This window comes from Scardinius erythrophthalmus (assembly GCF_964197995.2).
Source record: "Scardinius erythrophthalmus genome assembly, chromosome: 14".
NCBI classification, from domain to species: Eukaryota; Metazoa; Chordata; class Actinopteri; order Cypriniformes; family Leuciscidae; genus Scardinius; species Scardinius erythrophthalmus.
Window position 1 is genome coordinate 7,483,518 of NC_138234.1, and position 16,154 is coordinate 7,499,671.

Consider the following 16,154-nt stretch of genomic DNA (forward strand, 5'->3'; position numbering starts at 1 on the left):
CAGCGTGAAAAAGACGCTCAGCGCCTCGTTACGCTCATGGCGTTTTAAAAACGCGGCGCTCCCATTGAGAACAATTGAAAAAACACGCCAGCCGCGAGTAAAAACGCTTTGGTGGACACACGGCCTTAGAGATGCGCGCATCAACCGTCGCCTCGAGTCCGCTGTTGAAGGTGATGATCATCCATTTATCCTCACGCATAACAACACATGTACGAATACATCATTTGACCATCGGGTACGGATACTTACTCGCATTTACTGGGGAATATCCGATTTGTCTGCTTACATGGCACACGCAAATGCACGTATCCGATTCATATCCGATTTATTACCACATATGAATGAGGCCTGAATCCGATCTGAGAAAATCGGAATCCATGCGGTTTTTTCCTGCTTACACGTCCACGGGTCATATCCTCATTCATATGTGGTAATAAATCGGATATGAATCGGATATGATTACCATTTGTACAGTATAAAAACCCATGGTTAAACTGTTTTTTAGAGCAGTCTTCTTGCTCGACAGACGGGTCAATGTGCGTCTGTTGTTGCTGATACGATGACGCAGTTTGCAATGCATCATGGAAATAGTAGTTGATTTACATATACGGTGTTAAAGCCGCTTTACAAGAAGGACTACTTTTCCCAGAGTGCACCCCGTGACATCATCCCGCCTACCAGAGGATCCGAAAGTTACGTAGCAGTTATTCAGCAACTCATATTTTCCAACGCAGTCTCGCGGTGAAATTCAAATTGTCGTTCTAACTTCGACAATCACGCTATCTTGGTTTTATCTTTTGGAGTTTTAATACATGATCAAGGTAAGTTGATACTTTTTAAAATATCTAAACTAACACGTAGATTTTAATCTATAGCGCAGTAACGTTACTAGATAGGCTTTTTGCTTGTTTTCTGTGGTTTGATTTTATTTGCTTTTATGTTAGAGGGTCTAGAATTAGCCCCCATTTACAGTGCTTATTATATGAACATATGTGGGCTTACAGTGAGCGAGGTAACATGAGAAAAATGGCTATTAAAAGAGTCAACAAGATGTTTGAATCTTTGGGAAAATAAATTAATTCAGGATACAACTTTACAGTCTCCCGAACAGCAATGCAATCATCGTGGCATCATGAAACACCACAGACAACAAGCCTCTCAAGCGATGACCTATTAATAAGATGTAAGATTTCTTTCTGTTTTTTTCTATCATATATTCACTGTTGGCGTAAGGCTCATGTCATAGCAGATGTGGTGTGGTAACGTTAAACCCTTTCAATACCTGTGTTTAATGTTTTAGCACTTCTCCATGACATAATATCTTAACAAGAAATCCTTATGGAGCAGCAGAGGAACATTGTAAGGATGGTGCGAGATCTCAAAGCAAACAACGTTCGGGAGATCAAAGAGGCACAGAACCAAAGTCAAAGTCCAAAACTGTTTCCAATTGAAGACTTAAGGTCATTAACTTCCCTGGAAAGTGATCTTCGATCATGTCCAGTAACAAGACAAAAAGTGGTAGGTAATGCACAGTTGCATGCTGTTATCACTCACAAGTCTGGTTGTAATTACTGTTGTAATTAAATGGTGTGTGTGTGTGATCAATCTAAAACATGAAAAATCTAACAATAACAAAAACTATTTATATTTGTCTAATTTGGTAAATATAATATCGATATTAGCATGTTTTAGTGTTTTGACTTAATAGTGATGGCATGTTTTAAAAATATTTCAGGTACTTGAACTGGGATTGTTTGGTGGAGTCGACTTAAAGGACACGTCTGGCGGATTATGAGGCAAGCATTCAAAAATGAAGTGAGAAGTGTACATGGAAAAACACCTTTCCAAAGCTTGCAGCCTAAAAACATTGTGATTGGTAAGTGCATTTTTGTTGTGTCTATCTGGAACTTCATGACTATTCCCTCATGTCATGAATGAATGTTGAAAGTTTTAATTCTTTGACTGGTGGTGTCTTTTGATACAAATGCTTTATATGTCTATTGTTCATTTCATTTAAAATTATTTTTTAACTCTGTATTTGTATGCTCCTATTCTAGAGGCTGTAAGAAGTAATCCTGTGTGTGCACAGACATCTGAGTTGGAGGTCGAAAAAGTTATTAAAAGGTGGTTTCATCTAGCTGGTGATCGCGAGGGTGGCGAAAAAAGGACACCTTTGCAAAATGTAAACCACACATTTGAAATTATTAGGGAATCTGTTTTGCATTGTTGCAACTTATATTTAAAAAAATTTTGCACATCTGTAAATATAAAATGTTTTTCATTTGTCTTTTATAACCAGCTTTTAGTTTGTTTCTGTACTTTATGATTTATGCATGACACTTTTGCTTTATTGTTTGTATCAATTTAATTTATTGCTTTGTTTCTGTTGCGTGTTTTGGACAGTGGCCGAGAGGGCTCAACACACTGCAACAGAAGACAACGCATGGAAATAGAAAAAAACACAAGCAAATTTACAAAACATCTTCATCAGTTTGACAGCACATGTGCTGCAAATATGCAAAACACAACCGAATACACAAACGTACTGCAAATGGCAGACCAACAACGCAAACATCTACAGTAGTGTTTTTTTATTATTTATTTTGTATTTGCAGCATGTGTTGTGAAACTGATGTTTTCTTAAAGGAACACTCCACCCATTTGCATTAAGCTTTGCAATGTTAGAAACCCAGTCATACTATTGAATGGTCTTGCAACATTTTCTCATTTTCCCCTGAGACGAGAGAAATCTGTATTTACCTCTTTACACTTCCTCCCACAATGATGCAAAAATTGTCATTCAATTGTCTTTTTCCTGTAGTTTTTATTTTTCCACTTATCTGGCTGAGATTTTCTTCACCTCTCAATAAAATGCTGTACTTTAGAGTACTTGATCTGGTTGACTTTCGGCAAACAGCACTTGGGCCAACCTTGGACCGTAATTCCATGCGGTATGTGGGCCAAAATCTCAGCTGAAATTTAGCCAGATCCGGCCCAAAGCCAATTTGCTATCTGGGCCGCAACCCACCCGGAATTAATCAGAATGTTATTTTTATTAGCCTACTTAACCCGCCCGATCCGCGGATTATCCGCAGAGCCCCCGCTGATATAACCGCGATCCGCGCATCACTATAATCAGGGCTGTGACACACAGACACAGAAAGACGCGCGCGCACGCCAGTATCGTGCGCACAGACAGCACACAATACAGTTATCTTTCGTGCTTGAACTTACAATAACACACACAATTATGCCAAAATGTCCATTTTGTCGAGTATCTTCAACATAAGAGCTGTCTTATGATGAACGTGAAGAGCTGTGACTTGTGAGAGAATGAGGCACGTGTGAGATCCGCGTCTCCGTCAGCTGGTGTTAAAGAGACAGCAGCCAATAAAGCTTTCTGTCAGTAAAGTTAATCAAAGAACAAAAAGAACAGAGAAAATGACTAAAGTTTTTTTTTTTTTTTTGCTATAATAAGGATTACCGGTAGTCTATATTTAATTTATAATTTATGCAGTGCAGTTTGATAACTTTATTCAATTTCAGTATATGTCCTAGGTCTACCTGTTAGACAGGCACAGGTAAATATGACATTTATTTTTAACTCTTTGTATTATTGAGACAAATAACAATATTTATTTTAAAAAATATATTATTTTAATTTGAAAACACAGTGCATTTAGTTGTTGTTTCTAGTTTGAGTTGAGAAATAGGCTACAAATTTCAGCATTGTCACTAATCTGTGTGTGCATTTTACTTGAGAAATAAGTTAACTCATGAAACCATTTGTTTACTAAATCGCATATCGCAATATTGACCTCAATAATCACAATATGACATTTTCCCCAAATCGTGCAGCCCTACTTTTCAGAAAAAATATTTTGTATCATTGTCTTGTGAACTAGTCATTCGACTTTTGATCAATAGTGATTGGCATGTCAAATCCCACACCTGGTGGGCCTCCTGTGTGTGTGTGTTCCTTTGGAGGGTGTGGTTGTCAGGTAGGGGAGGGGGCCCCATGAGCTTCAGTGCCCAGGGGCCCCTGGGGGTACTAATCCAGCCTTGACTATAATAATATAATAACTAATAAATAATGTTATAATAACTTCATTTTCCGTGCCAGAACGTCTACATTTGGTTGTTTTGGCAGTGTATAGTGTAAATGCAAATATCGGATACAGGTCACTTTTAAAAGATGATGTAAGCGGGTCGTCAAAAAAATCGGATATAGTCAGCAAATCGGAATTGGGCATGAAGACCTGCAGTGTAAATGCAGCCTAAATGGGGCCTTAGTGTTGGTGTCTGGGTTTGGGTTAAAATACAGTATTTATAACTAGCTTTAACAATAGACTTGTGTGTAATGTCCTCATTCAGAGCTGAGTAGACTTGTGTCTCAATCATAACTGATCTGCTCTCCTGACTGTTGTTTTACTGCTTTCACACAGATTCTGTGCACTCTTCATCTGGGGCCGTATTCACAAAGAATTTTAAGGCTAAAAGTAGCTCCTAACTGGCGAATTTAGGAGCAACTCCTAAAAATAATGGGCGTGTCTCTCGTAACTTTAGGACTCCTAATTTTTTTGACTAAGAGTAATTCACGAAGCATTTTAGCCCTAAAAGTAGCACCTAAGCCTGGGACAGCTTAAAAGAAGTCGAGAGGACTCCTAACTCACTAAGACCTATTCACAAACCGCTTTTTGTGGCATTTCACGTTGCGATGTTTTGAGATGCGTATGCGGCGGCTACAGGAGCTTCCAATCGCGAGGGAACAGTTTTGCATTGTAGGCATAACTGGGGATGCAATAACGCCACCAACAACAACCAAAACTAGGCTACTCATTGCATGTAAACTAATTGTAACGTTTTATTGTGAATCAAATTAAAATGTTCTTCTCTTTGCAAACGTAGGCAGAGGCATATAGTGACAGATTAATTCAATAATGTTGCAAAGATATTGCATCAATCCATATGTTTCATTAGGCTACTAGGCTATTTGTTTTGCCTTACTCTTTATTCATTTAGGCTATTTATTCGTTATTCATCATCTTCCGTCCTTCACACTACTTGTGTAGCGCACGCATTCTCAGACCTGTCACCTGTCACTCATCATCGTAGGGGAGGTGTTTGGAATCATTCCCGCGTCAATCATCAGCCAATCAAGGTGCTCACTTCAGTCAAGCTCGTGCATGAGTAATGACGTCATCCATAGCAACGAAGACTCACTCTTAGTTTAGGAGTTGTCATTTTTCTTTACTAAGAGTAGGTCTGAAAGGCGTTGTGAATAACTTTTAAGAGAAAACTCCTAGCTAAAATCTTTTAGTGCGATTTAGGAGTACTCCTAGTGGTAAGATAAAATGCTTTGTGAATACGGCCCCAGGTCAGGTTCAAAGGTCATCTTAAACCAGCACACCAGCTCAGAGTTTATGATGCTTTTCATAGCAAAGAAATGGACACTCTTAATAGAGAAGTTAAAGATATATATTTAAATGATAGGAAATACAGAGCAATGGCTTCAGGGTGTCACAGATGCTAAAATAATAAACACAACCATATCAAATAAAACGGAAATGAAAAAAAAAAAGCCTTCTCTGACTGCCCAACATGAAACACATAGGGGAGAGCGGGGCACAACCTAACGCTTTTTTACTTTCTCAGTTTGTGTAAATCTACTTATGGTTCAGAGTATTTATTTTTTTTCCCACATTAATTTCCCACATGTCTAGTACAATTCTGTGGTTTTGTTTTATTAATACAGTATATACTTTTTTCTTGACATACTCCGAAAGAATGGAAGTGAAATGTGACAACATGCCCCATAGGTGGGGTACATTGTAACATGTGCAGGGGCACATTGTAACATGACCATATGACAGCTTAAAATGCTATCTGATCTAATAAAAAAAATATACAAAACAAACTAAAATATTTTCTAAATAAAATACAATTAAAAAACTTTTTCATATAAAATAATGGCAATTTTTAATAATTAAATAGAAACTCATTTTTGCGTTTTGACTACGAACACATGAAAACTATGCTATACAACATAGTTCAAAACAAATAAATAATTAGTAATTTCTGAACATTGACTCTCAGTCTTTATTCACCTTTTTCTCACGTTTTCTCAATAAAATTAATAAAAGTATAGAATATAATAGCATATTTCTAATAGGGGCACATTGTAACGCAGTGTTACAACATGCCCCCGCCTGCACAACTGGATTTAAACCCTGCTAGTGTCTTCTGCTAGTTAGCGAAGCATTAAATAACTATCTCAACTGTTAAATAACATCTTGGAGATTAAAATGGTATCAGATTTGTCTTATTTTAAATAAACACAAAAAATAGAGATGAAAAATTAACTTAAGAAATTTACTTTTGCTATGGTTTAATAAATGTCTATGGATATCTTCCAAAAAAAAAATAATTTTGGCGGATTTTTTTTTTTCTATATAGTGTTGATATGGCAACTAGTAAATAAACAAAGTTCCGTCATCCAAGCATGTGCGGAAGTATTATGTTGCGGGTCAATTTGACCCGTTTTGATTTTCTAGTTGTTGGAAATACTGGTTAACCTATGTTTTTTTTCTTGATATTTTGTGACTTTTTCTCATTTATCATCATGAACATGCATGCAAAGTTTCAACATGCTGGTGTTTTTTGACATATACAAACAAAATTACTGTTCCTTTCGTGATGTTCGCGGGTCAATTTGACCCGCATATTTTAACGCTCTAAGGCAACTGTACGGACCCAAAATAATAACATTTCTTGGTTATATTTTGTTATTTTATTTTTTTACTACCTTATGAAGCTAAAAAAATTAGTTTTCCACACTTATTTCAATGCAGAAAAATATTTTGTCAGCCACAGATGGTAAAAATTACCTATCATTTATTTTTTCAAGCTACCTGAAATAACATTAAACCTTTTTTTTTTTCTTGATATTTTGTGACTTTTTCTCATTTACCATCATGAATATGCATGCAAAGTTTCAACATGCTGGTGTTTTTTGACATATACAAACAAAATAAATGTTCCTTTCGTGATGTTCGCGGGTCAATTTGACCCGCATATTTTAACACTCTAAGGCAACTGTACGAACCCAAAATAATAACATTTCTTGGTTATATTTTTTTTTTTTTTTTTTTTTTTACTACATTATGAAGCTAAAAAAATAGGTTTTCCACACTTATTTCAATACAGAAAAATATTTTGTCAGCCACAGATGGTAAAAATTACCTATCATTTATTTTTTCAAGCTACTGAAATAATATTAAACATTTTTTCTTGATATTTTGTGACTTTTTCTCATTTATCATCATGAACATGCATGCAAAGTTTCAACATACTGGTGTTGTTGTTGTTTTTTTGACAAATACAAACAAAATTACTATTACGTTTGTGATGTCCATCATAGGCAGCTATTCAAAAGCAACTGTACAGACACAAAATAAAAACATTTATTTTATGTATGTCAGGGCATCAACTCCAGTTCTAAAGTGTAAGTGTATCTAAAAGTGATCTAACCCAAACCAAACACACTTGAAAAAGCTAAATCATGGTGTTCAGAATTAATTGCAAATTACAAATGAAAATTTTTGATAGAAGAGACAGATAGTAAAATAAGCTCTCATTTATATTTATATTTCGACATAGACAGCAGGAAAAATTAGCTCAGACTAATTGATTAATTGTTCAGTTATGATGTTCTAAGCAAAAAAAAAAAAAAAAAAAGTTAAAAAAATGTATATGCAAATATATATAAATATAACGTATATTCAAATTTTAAATAGTTTTAAAAAATGGTTAAAAAACATTTTCATTAAATCATCTTCAGATATATATTTTTTGGAATATTTGACAAATGCTGATATTAAAAGTTTACAGTTTGAACCTGAATCTTTGATGTTTTTCATAGTGTGATTTTTGAGGAATTGTATTGAATCCAATGCGGGTCAATTTGACCCGGACCATAAGGGGAGTGCACAGAATTCCAACATAACACGAGGGTTAAAACAAGCGTGTTACAACTAACCCCGCGTTGGTCGTGCCCCGCGCTCCCCTACATTGATTTAGCAGATACTTTTATTTAAAGAAGAAGTACTTAATTAATGATGAACACAACACAACACATACAAAACACAGGTAAAAACACAGATTATGAATAATGTTGAAGAATAGAGCTGGTAAGTCCCGCCCCTTCCGCTAACCCCACTGGACCTCTAGGTTGAAAAATCGTCAATGCAAGTGAATGGGAGAAAATAATTATTTTCTGGTCCCGTTTGAATTGTGCCATGATGAATGTTAACATATGTTGTCTGTGCATTTTTTATATAATCTTTCGTGTAAAGAATGCTACAATTTAGCGGGTAGAAGTTTGATACGGGTAGACATTGTGTGTGAGCACTTTTGGACTACAACTCTTCGCTGCTTTCGACGCGTTTGAAACGTCACCACCACTCTCACACGGACACTAGCTCACGGATCCCGCTAAACATGGCTGTGTCTTTGGTGCACTTCACCGCCTTCTTTCAGGAAGAGGACAAAATCGGGTAAATCAACTTTATGGGGTGACGTCACATAGGCGACATGTAGTCTTTCTCGTTATGTCTTTTCCACAACTGCTAGCCGAAGAATCATACCATATACTGTCAAACTCGTAACATGAAAAATGCTATAAAAAATTCACAGACAACATATGTTCACATTCATGGCACAATTCAAACGGGACCAGAAAATAATTATTTTCTCCCATTCACTTGCATTGACGATTTTTCAACCTAGAGGTCCAGTGGGGTTTTACGGAAGGGGCGGGACTTACCAGCTCTATATCAGATAATGTGTTAGTTTATATTGTCTTTTGCTGTGGGTGTGATTCAGTGTTTACAGGTTTAATGATCAATCATTGAGCAGATGACAGTGATTTTATGTTGATTTTATTCCTTTCTGCTTTTATTGCTTTTCTTCTCCAGCTAATGTCTGTTCTGTGTTTCTCTGTTTCTGTTTGCTGATGTGAAGGGATTGAAAAAGGGACGATACTAAGAGTGATGGCAGGAAAACCTGTCACTCTAAAACCTGATGATACTAAAGTACATAAAGGCGACAAATTACTGTGGATGTTTAGAGGCTCTTGTATTGCTGAATGGGAAAGCGCTGCTGAAAGCAAGAGCGCTGCTGATAGATTCACTGTACATGATGATGTTCTTGATGGGAGATTCAGAGACAGACTGAAGCTGGATCATCATCAGACTGGATCTCTGACCATCTTTTACACCAGACCCACAGACGCTGGACTTTATAAACTAGTGATCAACAGATCGGGAAAGATTTCAAAAAAGAGATTCAGTGTTTCTGTCTTTGGTGAGAAACTCAAATCTTTATGTAATAATGATTTTATTTTAAATCAGCTGAATTGGTTAAATTAAGGACTATGGGTTTATTTGGTGATATCTTCTTATATGCACAGTCTTCTGCACAAGTATTGAAGCATAAAGTCATCTATTATGCTGTATATAAAGACAGTTTCATTTCAAATCACTTTAAAATCAAATGAGTATTGATTAATGTTTTAGTTATATAAATATATAAAGTGTAGAGTTAATCAGAATAAAACATTACTGGAAGAATAAGAAGAGAAAACAAAGAGGAACGTAAAACAAACCACAATGAAACATGATATTCAATAAAAATGATATTGTTTCCTGGCATAAACACAATTAAACACTGATGTGTTGATGCTGATGATCACATATGAATCAGAGAATATGATTGGTCCAACACACACATCACACACACATGAGAACTGAGTTAATTTGACTTGTTTACAGATTTACACCATCATTTAGATCATGTGTATGTATGTATATATATATAACATGAGAAATAACATAAACATTAATTTAATTTATAAAAATGAGTACATTTTAGGTTTTTAGGTCTGGAGGAATTTATCCATGTTGCTTTTACTATTTCGTTTTCTTTTTCTGATTTCTGTTCTGTGTTTCTCTGTATCTGTAGGTAAGAAAGAAATAGAGCAAGTGACAGTGTCAGCGAATGAAGGAGAATCTGTCCCACTGGAGACTGGTGTTACTGACATAAAGAAATATGATGAGATCCAGTGGAGGTTTTTGAAGTCTGGACAAGACACTTGCATCGCTGAAATCACAAGAATGACTGAGAAAATCTCACCATCAGCTCAGAAAATATTCGAAGGCAGACTGAAGCTGGATCATCAGACCGGATCACTGACCATCAAGAAGATCAGACCCACAGATGCTGGAATTTATTTGCTAGATAAATATTCTGGAGGATATGTCGAAACTAAATTATCCATAGTCAAAGTCTCTGGTGAGTAAATCAAATATGTCAATATAATAACAATCTTATTTTAGATCAACGCTGTCAGACATTTAGATGTTAGACTCAATGTGTGTGTGTAATTGTAAATGTTTGTGTTAATATTAAGAAATCTAAATGCAAATAATACATTCAAAATCAACTCCTCCTTACTATATATATATATATATAAAGCAAAGCTTTCCTTTAACATGATCGGTCTCGTGTGTTTTCTTTCAGAATCCACTGATAACAGAAATGACTCATAGAAGACTCCTTTGACAATGTAGACGTTCGCTGACTCCGGACTGTGACATTTTCAACATTCAAACTCAGATTTCTCCTCGTGCGAGTCTCTAAACCCCTGTATGAAGGAGATCTAGTTGTGTGTGTGTGTGTGTGTGTGTGTGTGTGTGTGATGTTGAGCAGTTAAACAACAGGATAACATACAGACACATTTAATTTACTATGTTCTTCACACTGATCTTTAGACTAACTCTCATCTTTATTTGATCCTCTAATGTAAATCTAATCAAAATCTCACATTTCATCTGTTACTCATGGTGTATAATACACACTGTATAATCCAGTTTCTGTTTCTGCATCTATTAGACAAAATATCTGATGAGAAATGTCATGTATGGACTATATGAGAAGAATGTGTGTGTACTAAACCAGTATTTCTCGGACTAATGTGTGTTTTTATATAACAAGCATGTTTAATCCTGAGCTTTAGATACTTTAACAGTCTCTTCACTTCTAGAAGTTTCTAGAAACAGTTTAACTGAAGAAGCTTCAGTGTGACTTTGACTGTTCATCTCTGTGTGAAACTCTGTTATTGCAGGAATTATCTGAACATTTATATTACTCTAGTATTATTTTGCCTTATTACTCCAGTATTATTTTGCCTTATTACTCTAGTATTATTTTGCCTTATTACCAGAGCCGGCGCGTCCATATAGGCGAACTAGGCAATTGCCTAGAGCGGCACTTTTGTAAGGGCGGCAAAATGTGTGCCAACCGGGAATGAACAATTCACAAAATAGGCTATATGGTTTTCTGAGCTGCCGCTCCCCCGCGCCGCCCCGCCCTCTGATCTCACGAGTCATGACTGAGTGATGGGAAGTTCGGATCATTTTACTGACTCTCTTGTTCGATCTCGTTCATAAAAATGAACGAATCTTTATTTGAGTAATTTCGTTAATTTAAGTGGCTTTAAATGTTATCCTTTTAACAGCCAAATTCCCCGATCACATCCACCTACGCAATGTTGATCATATTCTGAATTAAGAAATCATTATAATGCAGTCAAAAACAATTTACAGGGAACATAATAATTGCTTTACCTTCCAAATCTTTCGTTCATTTGTCACCTGACATACGCAATGAACATACGTTCATGAATCGAGACTTTTGAAGGAGAAAGCACACCAACAACAGAGGGGTTCGTTGTTAAAATATATTGATCCAGGGAGAATTTGCAAGGATGATACGCCGTCAAGTCCACCACAGAACCAAGAGACCGCTAGCACAGCTAACCTTACCGGAATTTCTATTAAAAAAAATGTTGCACACCTGGCATCCGGGATGCCATCCCTCTCTCGAAACCTCATTCGCGCTTGAATATGTTCAACACTATGGTGAAATATAATAGGCCTACTCTTTTTTTTTTTACAATCTTAAAAACCTATAACCATTTTAATAGGATGGACAGTTGAAGGAACCCAACCTAATATATTTGCTTCCTCTTGGCCTACTAAAGTGTTCATACAACGGGAGTATTCTCTGGCTAGAGCAGAACAGCGGAGTGTGTGTGGACAGAAGTGCCTGAGCTTGTGTTTTGGATTAAGCTGCGTTGCTTTGACATTGTGGAAAATAGAATAACAGAAACAAAATGTATTAGCCTTTTTACCCGTTATTATCAATCTAAATTAATTTCGTATTTAATTTAACTTAATTTCGTTTTTCTTTATTTAAATTTCGTTTTTCTTTATTTAAATTTCGTTTTTTCTTTATTTAAATTTCGTTTTTTCTTTATTTAAATTTCGTTTTTCAAATTTCGTTTTCTCTTTATTTAAATTTCGTTTTTTTCTTTATTTAAATTTCGTTTTTCTTTATTTAAATTTCGTTTTTTCTTTATTTAAATTTTGTTTTTCTTTATTTAAATTTCGTTTTTCTTTATTTAAATCTACCCTTTAATGTGTCAGTAATTTTTTAGTCAGAAAAATATTAGACTACCTTAAAAGTAGCCTTGCTTAAGTTAACAGACCTGTGTGTGTGCGTTTAATAAATAAGCAAATAAGCCCCGCCCGCGTGAGGCGCGCCGCTTCCTGCTCGCGCTGTTCTGTTCTGTATACAAAAAGTTTATTTATTCTGAACGTCTCGCGTCTCGCGTCCATCTATATTGCACCAAATGCGACACTGCACTCCTTTGTGAAGTCGATTGGATGAACGGTTCTCGAAATAATCAAAATGCAAACAGACAGACACAGACAGAGATTCCTGCCTTTATTAGAGAGAAGAATATGTTTGTTCAGCCCCCTCTCCCCGAAGCTTCAATTTAAATATTCGATGTTCATTACTACCGAAGCTTCGAAGCTCAAAAAAATGGTATTCGGACCAGCCCTAGGGGCGGCACAATTGTTTTTCGCCTAGAGCGGCAGAAGTGCACGCGCCGGCCCTGCTTATTACTCTAGTATTATTTTGCCTTACTCTATTTGCTTATATTATAATGTCTTTTTTTTATGATACATAATTGCACTTATATTTTTATCAATCTATATTTTGTATTATCTGAAGTGAATCTGCCCATCTGTGTCTCTCAGATCAGATGTGAATGTGAAATTATAAACTCTGATTCTCTGTTGATGATTTTCACTGTTGTGTGAAATTATTGATTTCTGATTGTTCTTTTATTTCATTTTATCAGAGAAGCTTCAGCTTGAATCTTTTGTATTTGCTGATTTGAGCCTGACGCATAGCGTTCACTTCATGCTTTACTGAATAAAACAATCAAAATAAACCATAAAAACACAAATCTTGAGGCTGTCGTCTGCTTTATGCTCATCCTGATCCTCCCAGACTGGAAAACTGGAGAAACACCATTTCGGTTCTTCAGAAAGTCACACTTGTGTGTAAAGGAATAATAAAGTTGCTCAGAATAAACACATTTGACTGGTACAATGTAAAAAACTGATAATAAACGCTGATTACACTGATAATAAAGAAAAACAGCAAAAAAATTATTAGTTTATACAATGCAAATAATACATTACAAAGACCCGAGGAAAGGATCACAACGATCAGAAAACGTTTTAAAAATTGTTTGTATTAGAATTACACAATCAACTTCCATTGTTTGAGGGAGAATATTGATCCTGTATTAATTCATTCTCAGTGTGTGAATGTGTATTATAACAACATGTTAAGCATCAGTTTTAAGGAAATTGCAGAGAATGAGTAGTTTGGTCGCTCCTCCACTAGTTGGCGCTCCAGTGTCTGTCATCGTGTTTAATTCACCAGTCGCTCTCTTTGCTCCTCTGCCTGATAACCTTTTCACATTATTTTATCTCCTATTGTAGCTTTACAATCTGTTCATTGAAAACTAAAAACTATTAAACATAGCACGTTTGCTAATTTCAAAGTTGTTTACAGTGACTGGTGTTGTTCGTGGTTTGGCCACAGTGAGGCGCCATTTAACAGACAGTCAATTCACAATTCAGAGTCAGAATGAAGCAGACTGGCCGCAGTTTGATTTCCTTAGAAACAGTTTGATCTGTTGGCTGGACAAAGACTGAGTGATCATTTATGAATATAGTTTAAGAGATTATTCCTCTCCTGCTATTTATGAACATCACAGTCTGACTTCAGCTAACAGTGAAATCAACAGTAACACTTTATAAGACTGTTCTGTCATTAATGAATAACTACACAGGAACAAATGAGTAATGCACTATTAACACTTATAACGAATTTACGTATAATGAATTTTACTATTAATAATTAATGAATTAGTAAGTAATATGCTCAGTTTAATGAGGTAGTTCACTATTATCTAATCAATAACTATTTTTTTTCCATTCCTCCCAAGGGGCTACTAAGAACTACTATATGCAGGTTCATAATTAACATGAATAATGCATAATATATAATTAATTCTAAAGTGAAGATCATGTTAACCCACCAGTAATGACTCAAGTCCAAATCCATCGGCTACTATCAAAAATCACTGAGTTGTTGTTAGATACTGCAAGTTTAATCTTCTAGAAGATCAGTCGAATTCACAAATGAATGTTATATATTGTGAACCAGTTGATTTAAAAGAATCAATACGAACACATTTTCTATCATGTCTGCCTATGAGAGACGATGGAGCCAGTCTGAGCGTCAATGGCGGGGAAACCCATCCAGAAAAAAAAAATATTAAAATATATTTTAAAGTGTCAAAAATATATGTGGCATATATTCCAAACACATTGAAATATATTTGCATTGTTGTTCACTTATATTTATCATTTTGAAATATATTCTGAAATATAACAAAAATATATGAAGTTAAGTGTGAAATATATTTACATTTATAACATGTAATGTAAAATATATGACAAAATATATGGTCATAAAATGTTTAGCTTGCTAAAGAAGGGTCGAAAATGTATTTTGATCATAGTAATTCCTCTTCTTTTTCCCCTATACACAACAGTAGACTACCATATTTCACTACTGTATTATGACACACAGCTATAATAAATACTGTACTTACATTTAAATGACTGCAATGTAAAATGACAGATAGTTGCTTTCCTAGGACTATTAGGCCATATTAGGTGGCACGTACCTCACACTAAGTGCAATTATTAGATTTATTGTTGTTTTATTGACATCTTTCCTGAAGTCATTTAAATATTGAAAATATGCACAATATTTATGATGCAAGTATAACAATGATACTCCAACAGTGAAGTGCACTTAAACAATAGATAGAACTCAGTGTCTAACACTGCATACACACTATTAAATAACTGTATTCAATTCTGTAAAAATAGGGGAAAAAACACTGCTTTAACCACAAAGATATGACGCCACAAACAAAGTGCTTCATGAACTTTAACATTTTCTGCTGAAAACACCAGTTTAGAGTAACATTAATGTTAGGAATAACATCATACTGGTGTTTTCATCAGGGATGTTCCTAGTGTTGTGAAAATGCTAATAGTAAAATTGTAAATACACTAAAAAAATGATTAGTTGAATTGAATCAATTTTTTTTTTAGCGTAAGTGGTTACATTCAATTGATTTTACCTACATTTAAACAAATGCATTGATTGATAAAAAAAAATTGATTCAATTCAACAAATAATTTTTTCAGTGTATACCAGTATCGGTAGTATTGGCGTGACCTGTGTGTTGTTTGACTGACAGCTTCTCCGTCAGTATGGAATTATTTGAAGTTGATGAAGTATTCATGTTCACAACCTGTTTTAAAAATGAATGTAAACATGAGTAGCCAAAAAAAAAAAAAAAAAACGTGCAGGTCTTGTAGTGTAACTATTAGTCTTGTAGCTGCTGTTATTAAAGTCCCATTGAAGGGCCTTGGAAGCACAGGTTTGTTTGATGCGTTGACATACTTTTCACTCAAACAGGAAACTAAGGCGGGACATATTTAAATGGCCCCTCCCCCTTTTAAAATAGCCAATAGTGTTTAGTTTACATCACAGACTTTAATTAGTACTTGACAGCACCATGAAGCGAATCCCAGCGCTGATGATACGTTGGATTTAATAGTAAAGGTGTGAATAAACTCCAGCCATTTCAT

The 16,154-nt window shown here is 35.3% G+C and overlaps 1 protein-coding gene across 1 annotated transcript in view; it reads left to right on the forward strand.

Annotated features, from left to right (window-relative positions):
* Positions 1-13,340, forward strand: part of LOC308702299 (uncharacterized protein) — a 31,585-nt gene extending 18,245 nt beyond the window's left edge. The window contains exons 6-8 of the mRNA XM_081385010.1: positions 9,022-9,363; positions 10,021-10,350; positions 10,579-13,340. Of these exons, the coding sequence (XP_081241136.1) occupies positions 9,022-9,363; positions 10,021-10,350; positions 10,579-10,607 (701 nt within the window). The 3' untranslated portion in view covers positions 10,608-13,340. The remainder of the gene's footprint in view (positions 1-9,021; positions 9,364-10,020; positions 10,351-10,578) is intronic.
* The last annotated feature ends 2,814 nt before the right edge of the window (positions 13,341-16,154 follow it).